This window comes from Dipodomys merriami, unplaced genomic scaffold (assembly GCF_024711535.1).
Source record: "Dipodomys merriami isolate MVZ:Mamm:240054 unplaced genomic scaffold, mDipMer1.0.p SCAF_2, whole genome shotgun sequence".
In the NCBI taxonomy this organism is placed as follows: Eukaryota; Metazoa; Chordata; class Mammalia; order Rodentia; family Heteromyidae; genus Dipodomys; species Dipodomys merriami.
The window spans coordinates 50,270,464-50,292,401 of record NW_027203381.1 but is presented as its reverse complement, the minus strand read 5'-3'; the positions used below and the strand labels follow the sequence as shown (position 1 = coordinate 50,292,401).

Below are 21,938 nucleotides of genomic sequence, written 5' to 3'. Positions count from 1 at the left end.
AAGGTGGCTCAGTAGTAGAGCGCTCGCCTTGCATGCTCAAAGCCCTGGGTTCGATTCCTCAGCACCACATAAGCAAAAAAAAAAAAAAAAAAAAAAAAAGCCGGAAGTGGCGCTGTGGCTCAAGTGGTAGAGCACTAGCCTTGAGCTGAAGAGCTGAGGGACAGCGCCCAGGCCCAGAGTTCAGGCCCCAGGACCGGACCCAAAAAAAACAAAAAACAAAAAAACAAAAAAACAAAAAAAACCCACCAGAAAACTGGAAGTGGCACTGTGGCTCAAGTGGCAGAGCCCTCATCTTGAGCTGAAGAGCTCAGGGACAACGCCCAAGCCTAGAGTTCAAGCCCCACAACCGACAAAAAAAAAAAAAAAAAGACATAGTATACAAAGGTTTTGTTGGACATGATTTTCAAAGGATCAAAGCAGAAATAGAATGGAAGTTTAAAATACATTATGGAGGGGTTGGGAAGGTGGCTCAGTAGTAGAGCGCTTGCCTTGCATGCCTGAGGCCCTGGGTTTGATTCCTCAGCCCACGTAAGCAAAAAGAAAAAAGTGGGAAGTGGCACTGTGGCTCAAGTGGTAGAGCACTAGACTTGAGCTGAAGAGCTGAGGGACAGCGCCCAGGCCCAGAGTTCAGGCCCCATGACCGGACCCAAAAATAAATAAATAAATAAATAAAATAAAATACATTATGAAAATAGAAATAATAATTAGTTACCAACTAGATGTGGGATGGGAATAAGTTTGTTACCAGTCTCAGCAAATACATAAATGTAATGGCACTTGAAGCAGAAGGAGGTTCAGGTTTGTTGTGAGAATGCTAACACAGTACTCAGATATACTAAGTCTTGGTAGATACAAGGTATCAGACAAGTATATATGACCGGTACAAATGTGTGGCTAAAACCTACATGTGGGTGAGATTTGAAATCATAAGCATACAGATTGTAACAAAACCCCTAACATGATGAGATCATTAATAGAAATGTTAATGTGAAGAGAGAAAAAGAAAGATCCCTGAAGAGATAAAGGCAAACTGAAAAAAGAGAAAGTCTTTTGTTTAAAGGTGTTAAAGAAAGCAGATATAGGGGCTGGGAAGGTGGCTCAGTGGTAGAGCACTTGCCTTGCATGCCTGAGGCCCTGGGTTCGATTCCTCAGCACCACATAAGCAAAAAGAAATAAGCCAGAAGTGGTGCTGTGGCTCAAGTGGTAGAGCGCTAGCCTTGAGCTGAAGAGCTGAGGGACAGCGCCCAGGCCCAGAGTTCAGGCTCCATGACTGGACTCAAAAAAAAAAAAAAAAAAAAGAAAGCAGATATACATGGTCAATGTCCACAAATTTTAGAGGTAAGAAAGGAAACCAATAGCAACCCCTTGATTGCATCTGAAAACTGGAAAGGTGTAATAGTTTATAGATGTTTCAGTGGTATGATTGGGTAAAATCATAGGATGATATGAGCATTGCTAGTTAAGGATGAAATTGTAGGGTGTATTTTTCTTAGACACAGTATGTATACATACATACATATGTCCATTAATAAAGTAAGGGTGAAGACAGATGGAAGGGTTTAGTTACAAGAGACTAGAGCACATTTATTCAATGAAGTGGAAAAGTAGAAAGAGACTAAAGTCACAAAGAAGAGTAATGTTGACAAGATCCATGTGGAGGAAGGAAGAACAGAGGTACAGAGGGATAGCCTAGGACAAGAAAGGGTGGGGTCTGCTCCTGGGACTTCAGAAAATGATTAGTACAAATAAAATTAAGTTTTTAGATGGTAGAGAATAAGTTGTCAATGATTTCTTGATTTTACATGTTCTTTTCTGTAAAAATTTGAGACAGATGGTGTGCTGCAAATGGTGAGAGAGTGGGCGAATCTAAGAGATGATTTGCTCAGGTCAAATCCATAGCTGAATGGCAATAGGAATAAGGATGGTATGTAGGGATACAGTGAAATAAATTAAGCCAGTTGACATGGGATGCATTCAAGATACATACTCATTAACCCAGGGTTAGAAAACACAACGTACTGATTATTCTAAGGTTAGAATTTCATGGGTTGAAAAATTAAAGGTCCAAACAGATTTTTGCAAAATATACTAGCAGATCTAAAGCCAAACCAATATGAATGTGCCCAATCTCATCTAAAAAATTTATTAGCAAGATAGTTATTAGGTAGATATATGGAGTAGAAAGGAAGTAATAATATAATAAATGAAACAAAACAACAAAGAACTAAAGAAGGCAAAGAATAAAAATACTACAAGTAAAAGTGCAGAAAACAGAAAGTAGCCTTCACTCAAGGTATCATACTTTAAGATTTCAGAGGTGAAAGCTAGTAATGTTGGCACACTCATATAATCAGCACTTCAGATGCTAAGGTAGGACAAACACAAACTCAAAGTCAACCTAAGCTACAGAGTGACACCCTTTTTCAAAAAAATAATAAAGGGCTGGGAAGGTGGCTCGGTGGTAGAGTGCTTGCCATGCATGCATGAGGCCCTGGGTTTGATTCCTCAGCACCACATAAACAGAAAAGACCAGAAGTGGCACTGTGGCTCAAGTGGTAGAGAGCTAGCATTGAGCTGAAGAGCTGAGGAACAGTGTCCAGGCCCAGAGTTCAGGCCCCATGAATGACAAAAAATAAATAAAAAATTAAGCCGGGAGCCAGGGGCTCACGCCTGTAATCCTAGCTACTCAGGAGGCTGAGATCTGAGGATTGTGGTTCAAAGTTAGCCTGGGCAGGAAACTCCATGAAACTCTTATCTTCACTAAACCACCAGAAAACCGGAAGTGGCACTGTGGCTCAAGTGGTAAAGCACTAGCCTTGAGCTGAAGAGCTGAGAGGCAGTGCCCGGGCCCAGAGTTCAAGCTCCATGGATAGATAGATAGATAGATAGATAGATAGATAGATAGATAGATAGATAGATAGATAGATAGATAGATAGATAGATAGATAGATAGATAGATGATTGAAGATCAGCATGAGAGCTGATTAAGTCTAAGAACTCTAAAGCCAGTGTTAGCTTGCATATGTAGAGACATGAGGTCTCTCAGGATAAAGAAGACACCAGGAAGAATAAGGTGTTAGAAAAACAGTGAGTGACTACTAAGTCAGTAGAGGAGAGAGATATCAGAGCAATATTGGGATGTATCCAGAGTATGAGGCCGTTTCCATTTGTAGGCTGAAGAACACTGGCTTGATACTAAATGCTGTGGAGACATGGGAAGCAAGAATGAGCCTCCTCTACCTGAGAGAGACCAAAAGAAGATAGCTGGCTCAGAGGGCATGCAGCCTTCAACTAATGAAAAGTAGGGAGGGTACACGCTAAGGATTTGCTCTTTGAAGAGTGAAGTTCAAGAGGATGCTGGAAGTGCTGGCAGGAAGGGCAGTAGGGGGACACATAGTAAAACCTCCTGTGAGGAAAAAAAAGGTCAATTCCTAATGTTAGGTTCTTACAAGCTTAAGTGAATACTCTTCAATGAGACGGTATATAGGAAAAGCCTAGCAACAATGAAAACAAGAAAGGACAGAAAAACAGCGAATAACAGTACAACACTCTGGCCTCCCTCTCCTTTTTAGTTATTTATTATGTTTGTTTGTTTTAATCTGTGCTGGTACTGGGGCTTGAACTCAGTGCCTAGGCAGGGCACTGTCTCTGACAGGATTTTTGCTCACAGCTAGTACTCTACCATTTGAGCCACAGCTCTACTTCTGGCTTTTTAGTGGTCACTTGAAGATAATGGTCTAACAAGCTTTCCCATTCTGGCTGGCTTCAAGCCATGATCCTTAGATCTCAGCCTCCTGAGTAGCTAGAATTACAGACATGAGCCACCAGTGTCCAGCTCTTCATTTTATTCTTTGTCTTGGTGGTTGTGCTGGGGGTGGAACTTAGGACCTACCTCATGTTAGGCAAGGGCTTTACCACTGCACTACACCTCAGCCACAAGCTCATTTTTAAAATGGCTCTCTGCAGCATTCAAGAGAATGTACCCAACAAGTAGTTAGGGCTATATGTATAAAAAAAGATTACAAGATAAGTCACAAGAATTTTGCTTACTTGTGTAATCACAAAGGATTTAAACTACAAATGTCTGCCAATAAGTGTGTCAAATAACGTAAATATGTATGGAAAGGTAATAATGAAGTCTGTTTCGATAACTAATAAAAAAAAATGTGTCCCAATTCCAATCTAAGTGTTTCTGCAAGCTGGGTGCCAGTGGCTCATGCCTGTAATCCTAGCTACTCAGGAGGCTGAGATCTGATGGTCATGATTCAAAATCAGGGCAGGTAAAGTCCATGGAACTCTTCTCTTCAATTAACCACCAGAAAACAGAAGTGGCTCTGTGGATCAAAGTGGTAGAGTATTAGACTTGAGTGAAAATGTTCCAGGACACAGGCCAGGCCCTGAGTTCTGCATTTCAGTTCTGCTGAAATAACTACAATAACTACAATTATAAAACATAATGCCAGGTGCTGGTGGCTCATGCCTGTAATCCTAGCTATTCAGGAGGCTGAAATCTGAGGATCATGGTTCAAAGCCAACCCAGGCAGAAAAGTCCATAAGACTCTTATCTCCAATAAACCACTCAGAAAACCCAAGTGGTGCTGTGGATCAAGCGGTAAAGCACTAGCCTTGAGCTGAAGAGCTGAGGGACAGTGCCCAGGCCTAGAGTTCAAGCTCCATGAACAACAACAAAAACAAACAAACAAACATAATTAAAGATTGGTTGTGGTGGTACACACCTGTAATCCCAGCCCCTAAGAGGCTGAACCAAGAGGATCCCGAGTTCAAGTTCAGCCTGGAATTGAGATGAAGGTTTTGTCTCAAAAGACCACACAAACACAAACATACAAATACACTTAGAAGCAACCCTTGAGTTAGAGAAAGAGAAGCGCAAAAGAACTTGCAGCTAAAGAAGGGTAGCACCAGTGACTTTGTGATGGAATTATTGCATGGGTCTGTACTCAGACTGTGGTAGTGATTATAGAATTTACAGTACACAGAACTAAACACACCCACAAGTGAATACTTATATGATTGGTGACAAATCTGGATGGACTATATCAATGTCAATTTCCAACCATCTTTCTCCTTAAAACTAGAGGCAGCCATAGTTGGCTACTGCTGTATTCCTAGCTACTTAGAAGGCAAAGAATGAGAGATCGTAGTTCAAGGCCAGCCTAGGCATGAGTTTGAGACCCTCCCCCTCCTCAACTTGTGACTACGTACTTGTCACCCCAAGCAAAGCAAGGCTGAGTCTGGGAGAACTGCAGTTCCAGGCCAGTCCCTACAGAAGAGTTCAAAAGACTCCATCTCCACAGAAGGAGGCTAGATGCAGCTGGATGCATCCCAACAACAACGAGAAACCTAATAGATGGATCACAATTCAGATATACACCAACAAAAGAAGAAATTCTATCTGAAAAACAATGAGAAAAAAACAGGACTGGAGGTGTGGCACAAGGGGCAGAGCACCAGCTCAGCAAGCACAAGTTTCTGAGTTCAAAAATGCTCATCCTGGCAAGAAAAAAATAGAAAAAAAGAAAAGCTAGCTAGAAAATTATACTCTCCTGGTTACTTGGGAGGCTGAGAACAGGAATACTGCACTTGGAAGCCAGACAGTCAGAAAGGTTCACAAGACCCTTCTGCAATCCATAGCAAGTGCTATAGCACTTGCCTGCCATCCTAGACATATGGGAAACCAAGGATCACAGTTCCAGACAAGCCTGGGAAGAAAATTTTGCTGGGAAGTAGGTCTATCATCCTATTGTGGGAAGCCTTAAATAGGTGGATTCAGGTGCATGCCCAGGGAAGAAAGTGAGGCCCTCCTGCAAAAACAGTGCAATCAGGCACTGGTGGCTCATACCTATAATCCTAGCTACATAGAAGACAGAACTGAGGATTGAGGTTCAAAGGTAGTGCAGGCAGGCAAACTAGAGATAATCTATTCACAGCAAAATAACCAAACTACTGGTGGCATGGCTCAAGTGGTAGAGCACCAACTGTGAGTAAGGCCATGAGTTCAAGCCTCAGCACAAAAAGGGGGGCTGGGAAGGTTGCTCAGTGGTAGAATGCTTGCCTTGCATGCATGAGGCCCTGAGTTCAATTCCTCGGTACCACATAAGCAGAAAAACCTGGAAGTGACACTGTAGCTCAAAGTAGTAGAGTACTAGCCTTGAGCTGAAGGACAGCGCAGGCCCAGAGTTCAGGGAGACACACACACACACACACACACACACACACACACACACACACACACACGCACGCACACACACGCACACACATGCATACACACACGCACACACACACACACACACGCACACACAGAGTTCAAGCATCAGTACTATAAAAAATAAAAACTCTTCAGCTCAGTGATTAACAGATTTTGAGGTAGTTCGGTAACAACTAAGAGTTAGAATTTCTACTCATATCTCTATATCAAAAGCTTCAAAAAAAAACTCTATACTATCCTTGAGTGTATTTAGATTTTTTAAAAAAATATATAAAACCTTTTTTCATCAGGTGCCAGTGGCTCGGCCTGTAATCCTAGCTACTCAGGAGGCTGAGATCTAAGGATTGCAATTCAAAGCCAGCCCAGGCAGGAAAGTCCGTGAGACTCTTATCTCCAATTAACCACCCAAAAACCAAAAGTGGTACTGTGGCTCAAGTGGTACAACACTAGCCTTGAGCTGAACAGCTGAGGGACAGCGCCCAGGCCCAGAGTTCAAGCCCTACCACCAACACACACACACAAAAAAAGCAAAGAAAAGAAAACCTTTCTTCTAGTCATCTTTACAAACACTTCTAACTACTATAGTAAAGAAAAAGTGGGGGAGTGGGGGGAGGATGGGAAGGGATGGGAAGGGGAAACAAAGGAGGAGGCTACAATGCTTGATAAGAAATGTACTCATTATCTTGCCCATGTAATTGTAACCCCTCTGTACAGTATTTTCACAATAAAAAATAAATAAAAAAATTTTTTAAAAGTCTAAGTGAAACAGCATTTACAATAAACAGATTTATAATAAAATCTATACCAACAAATAGCTTCTCATTTGATTTGCTCAAATTCGGCCAATTACTCTTCGTAGAAACATACTTGGCCAACATAAAAACATTTTGTTCATGTAAGAATAAAATTATAAATTTTTTTTTCCACAGAAAGTAATAGATTTCTGTTTTATAGCCAGACCCTAAATACTCCACATATAATCAGGCAGTATACTGTTATAAAGTCTGTGGCCTGGATATGAGGGCGATCTGGCTGCGACAATTGTCACCCCATTGATCGCCAGGGTTGATTCGGTTGATCTGGCTGGCTAGGTGGGTGTCCCCTTCCTCCCTCACCGCTCCATGTATGTCCCTCCCGAAGCTGCCCGCTTGGTAAAAGAGAAAGACCATCCCTGATAGAGGACCGGTCTTTGGTCAAGGGTATATGAGTGGCTGCCCTCCCCTGCTAGAACCTCCAAACAAGCTCTCAAGGTCCATAAAGTCTGTGGCCTTAAATAGTTATTTACTTGATACAAGAAAACTTAGCATATCAGCAGCCCACCCTAGTCAAGTATGGGAAAGAACGAGAAACAAATCAGAATGTGACCACTTTTACAGGAAAAGAACTATAAATTAGTATGTGCAAGATTCTAATTTTTAATCTAAAAGAATTTTTAATGAAAAAAAAGACAATAAACTAAAAAGTGTTTTGCGGTTTTTTGTTTTTGTCGGGTGTAGGTCTTGAACTCTGGGCTCTTCAGCTCAAGGTTAGTGCTCTACCACTTGAGCAGTACTACTTCCGGTTTTCTGGTGGTTAATTGGAGATAAGAGTCTCACAGACTTTCCTGCCCTGGCTGGCTTTGATCCTCAGATCTTAGCCTCCTGAGTGGCTAGGATTACAGGCATGTACCACCGTCACCTGGACCAAAAAGTGGTTGTTTTTTTTTGTTGGTTGTGGGGCCTGAACTCTGGATCTGGGCGTTGTCCCTGAGCTCTTCAGTTCAAAGCTAGCGTTCTACCACTTGAGCCACTTAAGCTTAAGCCACTTAGGCTTTTTCTGCTTATGTGGTGCTGAGGAATCAAACTCAGGGCCTCATGCATGCGAGGCTAGCACTCTACCACTGAGCCACCTTCCCTGCCCCCGCAAAAGTATTTGTAAGTGCTCTTTTTCTTCACACTTTTCTGTTTTACAAATTTTCAGCATTGGGTATACACTACTTTTGTAACTGGGCAGGAAGGGGAAATAAACCACCAATTTTTTCACCAGTACTTAAAAAGGTTATAGAACATGAAAATGAAATACACACACAAAATGACTGCAATTACTTTAAAATTAAAGATTGTGGTTACATGCCTATAATCCTAGCTACTTGGGAGACTAAGACTGGGAGGATCAAGGCTCAAGGCCAGACCAAAAGACATCTCAACCATATCTGAGCATTACAGTGGCTCATGCTTGTCATCTGAACTATATCGGAGGCTGATGTTTGGGACAATCACTGTTCTAGGAAAGCTTGGACAAAAAAATCTGAGACTGGGCTGGGAAGATGGCTCAGTGGTAGAGCGCTTGCCTTGCATGCCTGAGGCCCTGGGTTCGATTCCTCAGCACCACATAAGCAAAAAGAAAAAAGCCGGAGTGGCGCTGTGGCTCAAGTGGTAGAGCACTAGCCTTGAGCTGAAGAGCTGAGGGACAGCGCCCAGGCCCAGAGTTCAGGCCCCACATCCAGACCAAAAAAAAAAAAAAAATCTGACACTAGCTGGGCACTGGTGGCTCATGCCTGTAATCCTAGCTACTCAGGAGGCTGAGATCTGAGGATCACGTTTCAAAGCCAGCCCAGGCAGGAAAGTCCGTGAGATTCTTATATCCAATAAACCACTAGAAAACCAGAAGTGGCGCTGTGGCTCAAGCGGTACAGCGCTCGCCTTGAGCTAAAGAGCACAGGGACAGCCCCCAAGCCCAGAGTTCAAGCCCCACGACCGACCAAAAAAAAAAAAATCTGAGACTCAAACTTAATAGAAGTTGGAAGATGGGCATGATGGCACATGCCTACCATAACAGCTATAAAGGAAAGCCTAAAAGAGATCTATAGATCACATTGTAGGAGTGTGCTAGAGCAGAAAGCAAGACCCTATCTCCAAAATAACCAATAAGAGCCAGGCACTAGTGAGTGGGTAATGCTTGTAATCCTAGCTACTCAGTAGGCTGAGATCTGAGGGTCACAATTTGAAGACACCCTACGAAGGAAAGTATGTGAAACTCTGAAGTCCAGTTAACTACCAAAAGGCTGAAAGCAGAGCTGTAACTCAAGTAACAATACCCTTGAGCAAAAAATTGTCCTGATTATCTCCATTGTCAGGGACAATGCCCAGGCACTGAGTTCAAGCCCCAGTACAAAATTAAAGAAAAAACCAGCAGGGATCTTTAATTCCCATTTCCCATACAGTTTTCCCTTTCTCCATACTTGGTTATACTAAAAAAACTTACTCAAACTTTCACTTTGTGAGAGTCTTCTTTGTGAAACACCATATAATGCTCTTCCTGAACAGATCCTAAGGACCTATGAGTTTTTTTTGAAAATGTGAAGCTGAGAGAACCCTTACCCACCATCTTGTGTCAGAAATGGACAAACCTGAGCCAGGAGTTAAATCTCTCTCAAGGTATATGTATGTAATGTGTTTAGCTTTGGCACTTTTCTTTTTCTAAATCTGTGTTATCCAAAATGGAAGCTTTCTGTTTCCTCTCCTAGAATGATAACCATTTAAGAGTAGACACAAACCAAGTGTCAGTCAGTGGTTCACTCCTAAAATCCTAGCTAGCTACTCAGGAGGCTGAGATCAGAAGCTCTTCAGTTCAAAGCCAGTCTGGGCAGGAAAGTCCATGAGACTTTTATCTCCAATTAACCACCAAAAAAGCTCAAACAGCAAAAAGCTATCTTTGAGTGAAAAAGGCAAAGGACAACACCAAGGCCCTAAGTTTAAGCCTCATACCAATGGGGGGAAGTGGAGGGAGGAAGAGAAAGAGAGAATGGACAACAGAAAGCAGAGATAAGGAGAAAAGAGGGAGAAAAGAGAAGTCCATTCCAGGTGTTTCAAGACACCAATTTCATTGCTGGACAGAGATGTTTTCATTTAAAAACAAATATGCTATAAATTATTATGTATGAAGATAATTTGGGATTCGCCGCCTTGGTATTCACTGAAACATAGGCTACTACAAATACCTTATTTTATAGGAAAAAGCTTTGTATAAATTCAAAACTTTTGTAAAAGTTATTTTAAATAAATAAAAGAGGGGGAAATAGAAGAATCTCATACAAGAGGTCATTCTCAAGTAGGAAAGATATAGGCAAATATAAGGACTTTTTTGTTGCTTTTTTTTTTTTGCCAGTCCTGGGGCTTAAACTGAGGGTCTGAGTCTGTCCCTGAGCTTCTTTTGCTCAAGGCTAGTACTCTACCATTTGAGCCACAGCATCACTTCTGGTTTTTACTGTTTATATGGTATTGAGGAATCAAACCCAGGGTTTCATGCATGCTAGGCAATTACTCTATCACTAAGCCACATTCCCAGCCAAAAGGAAAACTAAAGGGTAAAGGGTGAAGGAATGCTTCTGTTCAAAGAATTCTGTACAGTAAGGTTTATCCTAACTGGGAAGTGGACCTTATTAACTAGTGCAAAAAATCCTAGAGGCATGGCTTAGGGACAGAGTGATTGCCCAGCAAGAAAAAACAAAAACATACAACTTTCAGTTCAAATCCTAGTACAAAAAAGGAAAGAGAAAGGGAAGGAAGGGAAAAGAAAGGAGAAGGTCAAAATAAGGGCAGCTATATTTGAAGGAAGAATAAGTATAGTTTATTACTCTGCCTTCTACTATATTATGCTTTAAAACCTTTTGAGAATGTTATGTCAATTGAAAAAAACTTACAGCACTTATTAACCCTGACCCCAAATCATCCTCTTCACTTTGTCCTGCTTCTTAAACAAACTAGAAACATGAACAAAAAGTCACAGTACTTACATGGGCTTACATCTCGGTATCTGTTTCGATCTCTGTTTTCTGGAAACTTGGCCACTCTATGAGGATAGTCATGAGACTCATTTCGAATTTCCTTAAAATAACAAAGATATATTTCAACATCCCTTTTAAGTATTATACTGAAACATAAATTTCCCCAAGAAGTATACAATAACACTTACTTAGTAGTTTATGACATGCCAAGTACTGGGCAAAGCACATTGTCTATGCTATGTCACTTAATCCTCACAACACTAGTGGAAATGATGCTCTTCACCATTTTACATGTAAAAGATGGCAAGCACTGAGAAATTCAATTTGACAAAGGTTAAATATCTACTAAGTGTCAGCCAAGTCCTTTACACCCAGGCACCTGTGTTTGATGTTTTTAGCTATTTACCGCTTACCACAGGCTCTATTAACATATAGCAGTAAACAAGCATGAAACCCATTATGCAGCAGAATTAATACAATGGACATATTAGTCACAGCATACTCAAATACTGATCTCTCTTGTTGGAGATACCTAAATTCTGGGGTTTCTAACTTAAAATTCTTAGCAATTTCTTCACTTTCATGGCATGTAACTGTTCCTTTGAGAGCAGAAATATCCTCATTATCTCCACTTATTTTTGGAGCCATGATTAACTAGCAACAATATACCTTTAAGGTTCTTTGTATTTCACTATATAAGAAATTCTGTAAAGGATATCTGTATTAAGCAGTCTACCGTCTGGTGTACCAAGTGTAGGACTTTTTTTTTTTGGTCGGTGGTGGGGCTTGAACTCTGGGCCTGGGTGCTGTCCCTCAGCAAGCCTAGCTAGCACTCTACTACTTTGAGCCATAGCACCACTTCCTAGATAGATTTTTATCTCCCAAATGAAACATTATTCTAAGAGCTTATCAGGCAAAAATAAAAACATTATTTAGCCCTTATAACCCCACCCCAAAGTGTGCTTTGTAACAATAAAATTAAATCAAGCTTTTATTCATGCCACATGAAAGAAAACAGAATTCTAAAAGTTAGGTTATCTAATCTTTTCATTCATTAAAATAGTTCATTTCTTGATGAAATGTCCTTCCAAAATTCCTTACTCTATTCTTATACCCTTGGGCCTAATGCAAAAACTCTTCCGTGAAGAGTCAAAAATATATGGTACTCATTAGACACTAGGTTGAAAATGAACTATACAATTTGTGGGGTGGGGACAGAAGGGAAAAACTGGGAGAGAGTAAGGGACTGGTGACATTGCCCAAGAAGAAATGTACTCATTATCTGACTCATGTAACTCTAACACCTCTATATATCACCTTCATAATAACAACAAAAAAGAGTCAAAATATTCTCTGCATAACACCCCACCTTCCTGAGAGAGAAAAAAATGGAGATAAAATGTTATAGAGCCAGGCACCGATGGCTCATGCCTGTAATCCTAGCTACTCAGGAGGCAGAGATCTGAGGATCGAGGTTCAAAGCCAGCCTAGGGAAAGAAAGTCCATGAGATTCTTACTCTAATAAACCACTAGAAAACCAGAAGTGGAGCTATGGCTCAAGTGGTACAGCGCTAGTCTTGAGCTGAAGAGCTGAGGGACAGCGCCTAGGCCCAGAGTTCAAGCCCAATGACTTACAAACAAACAAACAAAAAAAAGTTACCGAACAAGTATTTTATTATAATTTAGAATGTAATCAGGATACCTATAAACTACAATTATACCACAAAACTAAGTCACACAAATTGAATATCCAAAGTTTTCCATTTTTTGTATTTTTAAAACAATTTCGTTAGTCTTTGAAAAGATATTTGTTTACTTTTTATATACTAATTAGTCTTTTCTATTCCATTAGGTCTTTCCTTGCATTTGTTCCCTTTTAAGCAGTTAGGATTGGCTTGTTATTTTATATCTATCCCCTCATACAAGTTCTGATAGAACATGATACACAAGTTCCTAATTTGAGCTCAATGTTTTTATGAAATGAACAAAATGTGAGGGATAGTCTTGTAAGACATAAAATATATTATCAATCTGAGGTATACAAAAAGAATTTAATTTTCTTTCCAAATAGAAAGTTACTCAGCATACTCTCGGGTTTTTTTTCATTTACTAGTTATACCTACTCTATAATAAACCAAATTTTCATACCATTATATGCTAGACCTACATTCTTCTTTAAATTATAATTTATCACTGAAGCTGGTGGCTCATGCCTGTAATCTGAGGGTTGTGATTCAAAGCTAGCCTCCACAGCAAAGTCTTTAAGATTCATCTACAATGAACAACCAGAAAACCACAAGTGGTAGAGTGTCTCAAAGTGATAAAGCACCAGCCTTAAGCAAAAGACAGAGCCCAGGCCCAGTGTCCAATCCCCACTACTGACTACTACTACTACTACTAATAATAATAATTAACCACTGAGTAAAATTTTAGTCTTGACAGTTTAGTAAAGCATACACACAAGCACATGCAAGTAACTCCTATTTATTCTTTTCATTTGTGATATTAATTCATTTTCTTACTTTCTTAAAGGAAATTATGCTAGCCAGGTATGGTGGTGCATGCCTGCAGTCCCAGCCACTTGAGAGGTAGACATAAAATGATCCTGAATTCAAGGCAAGCTTAGTGCAAGTTATCGAGACCCTATTCTCAAAGTCAATTCTTTTAAAAGGGTGAGGGTGTAGCTCAAGTAGCAGAGTTCTTGCCTAGATACTCCAAGGTCTTAGGTTCAACCCATAGTACTCAAGGCCCAAAAGAGGAAGGAAGGGAGGGAGGAAGTCAGGCAGGCAAAAGGTCTGGCCTTGTTAGTATAAATGGGATTAAAAAAAAAAAATCTAGGGCTGGGAAGATGGCTCAGTGGTAGAGAGCTTGCCTTGCATGTCTGAGGCCCTGGGTTCGATTCCTCAGCACCATATAAGCAAAAAGAAAAAAGCTGGAAGTGGAGCTGTGGCTCAAGTGGTAGAGCGCTAGCTAGCCTTGAGCTGAAGAGCTGAGGGACAGCGCCCAGGCCCAGAGTTCAGGCCCCAGGACCGGACCCAAAAAATAAATAAATAAATAAAAATCTATTGGTAGCTGGGTGCTGGTGGCTCACACCTGTAATCCTAGCTACTCAGGAGGGTGAGAGCTGAGGATCACAGTTCAAAGCCAGCCCAAGCAGGAAAAGTCCGTGAGACTCTTATCTCCAATAAGCCTCCAGAAAACCAGAAGTGGCACTGTGGGCTCAAGTGGTAGAGCGCTAGCCTTGAGCTGAAGAGCTGAGGGACAGCGCTCAGGCCCAGAGTTCAAACCCCATGATCCACCTAAAAATAAATAAACAAACAAATAAATAAATGAGTGAATGAATAAATAAATCTATTGGTCATCACCACGTATAGGAAAAAGAATAACTTTTTAAGAGGGGTATAAAACAACAGGTAGAGGATAGGACTCCAATACCTTCAACTGAATTCTTTAATTCTTGTGTTTCTCTCTCTCTCTCTCTTACACACACACACACACACACACACACACTTATAAAACATATGGGGATACCTTATAGACATGTGCAAACAGTAAATCCTCTTTGCAACCCAGAACTCATTGCTGATATGAGATTTGGTACATATATGATTTCCTACAACAGTTGGCAAGGGGTTTAACTCACACAGGTTCTGAGAATTAAGTTGATATAAAAGCAAATTTATGCTTCTCAGAATTAGTAAACATTTCCGTTTTATGTGATTACATGAAGATGGCTTTTTTTTTAAGGCTTCTATTTTGAGAACATGAGGTCTGGAGTTTAAGATAAATTTCTTATTGTGAGATAGGTTATATTTACAGTATTAGCATGTCTCCAAGGTCTACACAACTTCTGTGATATAGGAGAAATTACTATGCTGCCAACTTACGCATAAAAGAACTGGGCAGGCGGTCAGCAGTTGAATCAAGCTGTTGCACATAACTAAAATGATCCCAAATTTGCTTGTAGAATGATATGTCAAAGATTTTAGATGTGTCAGCAGTAATTCTTTTTCTTTTTTCTTTTTTTTTTCTTCTTCTTTTTTTGTCAGTCATGGGGCTTGAACTCTGGGCCTGGGCTTTGTCCCTAAGCTCTTCAGCTCAAGGCCAGCACTCTACCACTTCAGCCATGGAGCCACTTCCAGTTTTCTGGTGGTTAATTGGAGATAAGATCTCGTGGACTTTCCTACCCCAGGCTGGCTTTGAACCATGATCCTCAGATCTCAGCCTCCTGAGTAGCTAGGATTACAGACGTAAGCCACTGGTGCCACGGCTTCAGTAATTTTACCATAGTGCTAAAAGAAGCCCTAATAAAAGATTTGTGGCAGGGCTGATCAGTTGTTTTTGGGTGTACCTGTACTGGTTGAACTCTAGACCTGGTGTTTTTCCACATGAGTTTCATGTGGTCATTTGAACATAGCAACTAGATCTCAGCCTCCTGGGCAGTGGTATGGCTTGAACTGTTTCCTTCAAAAAGGGCTGAAGATTTCAAGAGAAATCTTTTTTTTTTCTCTCTCTCTCTTTTTTGTTGGTCATGGACTTTGCGCTCGGGCTGCCTTTGAACCGCAATCCTCAGATCTCAGCCTGCTGGGTAGCTAGGATTACAGGTGTGAGCCACTGGGGCCTGGCTCAAGAGAAATTGTGAACTTCACTTAATGGTCAGGGAAGGAATCATAACATGTGAAAATGATTAAATAAAAATTTATTGACTTCAAATTTAAAAAAAAACATAAGGGGGCAAATCTCATTCATCTCTACGGTTACCATTTCTTCTCCTCTGTGTCTTTAGTTTCAGTGTAGATCTGAAAGCCCAATGCTTTATTTAAGAGGCAGCCTCCACTGGGCACCAATAAGTTCACATCTGTAATCCTAGCTACTCAAGGCTAAGATCTAAGGATCCCAGTTCAAAGCCAATTGAGGAAGGAAAGTCCATGAGACTCTTATCTCTAATAAACTAGTTAGAAAAAACTAGAAGTGGCACTGTGGCTCAAGGACAAAGGCCAGGCCCAGAGTTCAAGCCTCAAGAAAAAGACTGACACCCCCCCCCCAAAAAAAAAGCAGCAGCAGCAAACCTCTACAAATCTTTGTCACTAAATGTTTCTGATTTTTATTTTCCAATTCACAATGAGCCCAACTAAAAGCTTCTTTTACCATTAACAATAGTCTTATGGCACAATCTAACCAATGGGCCTAAACAAAATCACTTGGTTTTGTTCCAGGAGAAGGTTTATAATGAAAACTATAGTCAAGCATAGTAGTGTGTGTGCCTGAAGTTCCAGACACTCAAAAGGGTGAGGTGGGAGGATCACTTGGGCCCAGGAGTTTTGAGACCAGCCTAGGCAACTTAACTGAGGTCTTACAAGACTGAAACCAAAACAAACAAACAAACAAGAAGACTGGCATATCTCAACACAACTTTATAAGCATTTGGGTATGCCATAAAATAAATGATGTTTCTCAAAATAAGACTAAGAAGACAGCTGAGATATTACCCAAACCTATACTGCAAAACCAGACTGTTGGTGCAAAAACATTCCCTTCAACAGCACAGAATTCACAAACTGTGCTCCTAAATATTACATAAAAGTGTTTCTAGCAACAGTGAACCTCCTAATCCAAAGTTTCTCAACCAAAAGCTGAATAATCCTGCTATGGTAGCTGTCTTGTATGCTACATAGAGTTGAAAGCAACATCCCTGTCCTCTATACAGAGTGTCAGTGACACCCCTCCATCTAACTGTTAACATAAAAAAAAAAAAATCTTTCCAAATACTGCCAAATATCCCAAGACTACAAAGACTAACCACAAACTCCTACCAATACTCATATGAAAAGCACTGATCTGAGGCTGGGAAGGTGGCTCAGTGGTAGAGCGCTTGCCTTGCATGCCTTAGGCCCTGGGTTCGATTCCTCAGCACCACATAAGCAAAAAGAAAAAAGCCGGAAGTGGCGCTGTGGCTCAAGTGGTAGAGCGCTAGCCTTGAGCTGAAGAGCTGAGGGACAGCACCCAGGCCCAGAGTTCAGGCCCCACGACAGGACCCCCCCCAAAAGAAAAGAAAAGCACTGATCTAATCTAACAAAACATGTCTATTAAATTTAAATGGTAAAGATCTTTATTTGTATAGTTTAACAAAAAAAAGCACCTTAAATCTAGTTTGTTTTCCAATATAATTTTTGCTCAAAAATAGCAAGGAATAACTGTCACTAGTTACTTCTTGTTTACAGGGAACAGTGATCCAAAACATCCATGGATCACACACAAAGATCTTTCAGTTATTTTCTCTGAGGACAGAGAAAAGATGGGCTAAAAAAGTTATGATATGTCATCTGAGTATTTTATTTAATCATTTTCAAAGTAAGCCCTCATTCCCCACACCAGTGACTCATAACTATAATCTTAGCTACTCAGGAGATCTGAGGATCAAGGGTTCAAAGCCAGCCTGACTAGGAATGTCCATGAGACTCTTAACTCCAATTAACAAAAAGGTGAAGGGGAGCTGTGGCTCAAGTGGTGGAGCACTAGCCTCGAGCAAAAAAGCTCAGAGGCAGTACACAGGCCCTGAGTTCAAGACCTAGGACTGGCACACATGGGGGAGAGGGGAATCCTTCATCATGTGAGTAGCAGTATAAACATAGTTTCAAGAGGATAATCTATGATATAAACAAAAGGATAACATGTCAATAAATGCTACTGAACCATTTGCTACTTGGCAGAAAAATCCATTTAGTTCATTATTTATATTTGAAAAATATCTAGCCAGGTAAGGCTGAGATCTAAGAATCACAGTTCAAAGCCAGCCCAAGCAGGAAAGTCCATGAGACTTATCTCTAATGAACCACCAGAAAAGTAGCGCTGTGACTCAAGTGGTAGAGTGCTTGCCTTGAGCTGAAGAGTTGAAGGATAGCGCCTAGGCCCAGAGTTCAAGCCCCACAATCCGCAAAAAAAGAAAAATATCTATACATATGTGAATTGCCTAGATTAGGAATATCCACCACTTTTTCAAAAAACAAGCCTAGATTCTAGATTATGAAATGACTATCATCAAGGACCTTATAGCTTATCTCTTGGCCAGAAACTGTAACTTTAAATTCTGATCCTGTCTCTTTAAATGTAGCTACTTTCTCCTATTACTTTACTTCTTACTGTTTTATGCATGCAACATTTAATCACTCCTGAAATGTACTTTTTCTGAAATTTGTTTTTATATCAATGGAGCTACACTAATCTAATAATGTTTGTTGGGGTGAAATACAAGAATGAGACATTTTTCTTATGATTTGTCCACCTATTCTTCATTTTATAAGCAATGACTATGCTTAAATAAGAATTCAGGAATTCTCAGCCAGGCCCAGTGGCTCACACCTATAATTCTAGCTATTTGGAAACAGAAATACAGAAGACTGAGGATTAAGACCAGTCAAGGCAAAATGTTACTTGGACTCATTATCATTCAATAAGCTGGGTGGTTGGCACACAACTGTAGTTCAAGATACTAGAAATTGGTAGGAAGACTGAGGAATGAGACCAACATGAGACTCAGCTTAAAAAAAAAAAAAAAAACTAAGCTAGGTGCCAGTGGATCACGCCTGTAGTCCTAGCTACTCAGGAGGCTGAGATCTGAGAATCTGCCGTTCAAAGCCAGCCCAGGCAGGAAAGTCCAGGAGACTCTTATCTCCAATTAACCTCCAGAAAACTGGAAGTGATGCTGTGGCTCAAGTGCTAGAGTGCTAGCCTTGAGCTGAAGAGCTGAGGGACAGCACCCAAGCCCAGAGTTCAAGCCCCACGGCCAAGAAAAAACAAAAACAAAAAAAACCAAAAAACAAAAAAAGTACTGGGTACTGGTGGCTCACACCTGTAATATTAGCTACTCAGGAGGCTGAGATCTGTGAATCATGGTTTAAAGCCAGCCCAGGCAGGAAAATCCATGAGACTCTTCAATTAACCACCAGAAAACCAGAAGTGGTGCTGTGGCTCAAATGGTAAAGCACTAGCCTTGAGCTGAAGAGCTCAGGAGCAGCAAGCACCCAGGCCGAGTTCAAGCCCCACAACTGACCAAACAAAAAAGGCTCACAGACTTCCCTGCCCAGGCTGTCTTCGAAGCACAATCCTCAGATCTCAGCCTCCTGAGTAGCTAGGATTATAGGCATGAGCCACCAGTGCTTGGAAGTTCCTGATATTTTTTAAACTGAAATAAATGTGTTCTTTTTAAAAAAGAAAAGAAAAAAGAAACTGATCCAGAAGTCTGTTATTTTTTTCTCCTCACTACTAAAGCTAAATAGGTCTATCTATAGCCAACCAATATACTCCCTTCCCTATTATATTTCTTATATCCAAGAGAGAAATAAATTAGTGTCTAAGGTCACCATTTGGATTTATTCAAAATATCAAACTTGAAGGAAAAGATCTCAAATGTGCATGAACAATAGTTAAATGATAGAATAGTCACACACAATAGACTATAACCAGCAATTAAAAAGGAACAATTAGGGGTTGGAGGCATAGCTCAGGTGGTAAAATGCCAGCCAATGAGCAGAAGTGTCAGATACTGAGTTCCAGTCCCAGCCTCAGACGAAAAATAAATAAATATAAACCAGACACCAGTGGCTCATGCCTCTAATTCTAACTACTCAAGAGGCTGTAATCTGAGGATCACGATTCACAGCCAGGCCAGGCAGGAGTAAAGTCTGTGAGACTTATATCTCCAAAAAAGCTGGAAATGTAGATGTGGCTCAAGCGGTAGACAACTAGCCTTGAGCAAAAAAATGAATAAATAAAAGTTCAAGGACAGTGCCCAGGCCCTGAGTTCAAGCCCAAGACCAGCACAGACAGACAGACAGACAGACAGACAGACAGACAGACACACACACACACACACACACACACACACACACACACATACACACACACACACACAAAACACAGCTATACATGCATGCATGGAAGAACAATCAGGCCCTGAGTTCAAGCCCAAGACCAGCACAGACAGACATACAGACAGACACACACACACATACACACACACACGCACACACGCGCATGCAAACAACTATACATGCATGCATGGAAGAACAATCAGTCAAGTGTTGGTAGCTCACGCCTGTAATCACAGCTACTCAGGAGGCTGAGATCTAAGGACAGAGGGTTCAAAGCCAGTCTGGGAAGTAAAGTTTTTGAGGCTCTATCTCCAGGTTCTAGATTCAAAACCAAAACCAGTCCAACCTGATTAATTTCTAGTTAACAAACAAAAAAAGCTGGGCTGGAACTAGAGGTGCAGCTCAAGTGGTAGAGCAGCAATAAGCAAGGAGGCCAAGCAAGCTTGAAGGCTGGAATTCAAGCCCCAGTACTGACAAAAAACAAAAAACAAAACAGTAAAACACGGAAACCATATACACGAAGCAACAAGGGTAAATTTCAGACACAATAAGGAACAAAATCTAGACAAAAGAGAACATAACTAAAGTTTCCATGTATAGACCCAAGCAACAATATTATTCAGTGTTGGCAAAATGAAAAATAGTTGTTACCTCAACTGAAGAGCATGAAAGCATGTTTTGTGAGGTAGGAAATGTTTATATATTGGTTTAGGTGGTAGGTACAGAGATCTATACATTAATAAGAATCCATATAGAGTTGGGAGCCCGTGGCTCATGCCTATAATCCTGACTCAGGAAGCTAAGATTACAGCCAGCCCAAGCAGGAAGAGACAATGAGATTCTTACCTCCAATGTACTATCAAAAAGCCAGAAGTGAAAACGTGTTTCAAGTGGTAGAGTACAAAAATGCTAAGGGACAGCCTCCAGGCCCTGAGTTCAAGCCCCAATTCTGGCACAAAAAATAAAAATAAATCCATCAAGTTGTTTGTTTATAATTTGTACTTGCCTATATTATACCTCAAAAAATGTAGGTTAAGCCGGGCGCCAATGGCTCACGCTAGTAATCCTAGCTACTCCGGAAGCTGAGATCTGAGGATCACAGTTCAAAGTTAGCCCAGGCAGGAAAGTCTGTGAAACTCTTATCTCCAATAAACCACCAGAAAACTGGAAGTGGCGCTGTGGCTCAAGTGGTAGAGCACTTGCGTTGAGAAGAGCTCAAGGACAGCGCTCAGGCCCAGAGTTCAAGCCCCACAATGACCAAAAAGCCCAAAACCAAACAAAAAATTTAGGTTAGCTGGATGCCAGTAGCTCACACCTATAATCCTAGCTACTCAGGAGGCTGAGATCTGAGGATCACGGTTCAAAGCCAGCCTGGGCAGGAAACTCAATGAGACTCCAGCAGTGGCTCTGTGGCTCAAGTGGTAGAGTGCTCGCTGTGAGCTGAAGAGCTGAGGGACAGCGCCCAGGCCCAGAGTTCAAGCCCCACAACCGACCAAAAAAAAAAAAAAAAAAGAATAGGATAAATAGTACAACTAATTTGGGAAAACATATACTAAGCAAAGATTTATGAATATCAATTTATGAATTAGTATTTTACTCCAAGACACATACTCAGAGAAGTGAATTATTTGACAGCAAAGTAAGTACAAATGTTCATAGTAACATGACTCATGATAGCAAAAAAGTTAAGACCACCTAAATGTCTATCGATTAATGAGGTATTTATCTATACAATGCAATCTATTTATCTGAAAAAAACTACTGAAGTAATGTTATAATATAAATGGACTTTGAAAACATTACACTAAGCCAGATTCAAACAGCCATATATTTTATTATTCTATTTATGTAAAATGCACAGAAGAGGTAAATCCAGAGACAGATAGTAAATTAATGAAACTAATCTGGAACTAAGGTGGAGGTAGAAATATGGAATCACAATTTGTAAGTAGGCTCTTTTGGGGCTGTTGAAAATATTCTGAACAAGATTTAGTTGCACATCTACAAAATAAACTAACTTGCACACTGTGTGTGTGTGTGTGTGTGTGTGTGTGTTGGTGGTACTAGACAAGTAGCT

General features: G+C 40.7%; 1 protein-coding gene across 2 annotated transcripts in view; it reads right to left on the bottom strand.

Annotated features, from left to right (window-relative positions):
- Nucleotides 1-21,938, bottom strand: part of Ptpn2 (protein tyrosine phosphatase non-receptor type 2) — an 89,452-nt gene that overhangs the window by 53,423 nt on the left and 14,091 nt on the right. For both annotated transcript variants that reach the window (XM_070029596.1, XM_070029597.1), the window contains exon 2: nucleotides 11,001-11,091. In XM_070029596.1, coding sequence (XP_069885697.1) covers nucleotides 11,001-11,091 — 91 coding nt within the window. The remainder of the gene's footprint in view (nucleotides 1-11,000; nucleotides 11,092-21,938) is intronic.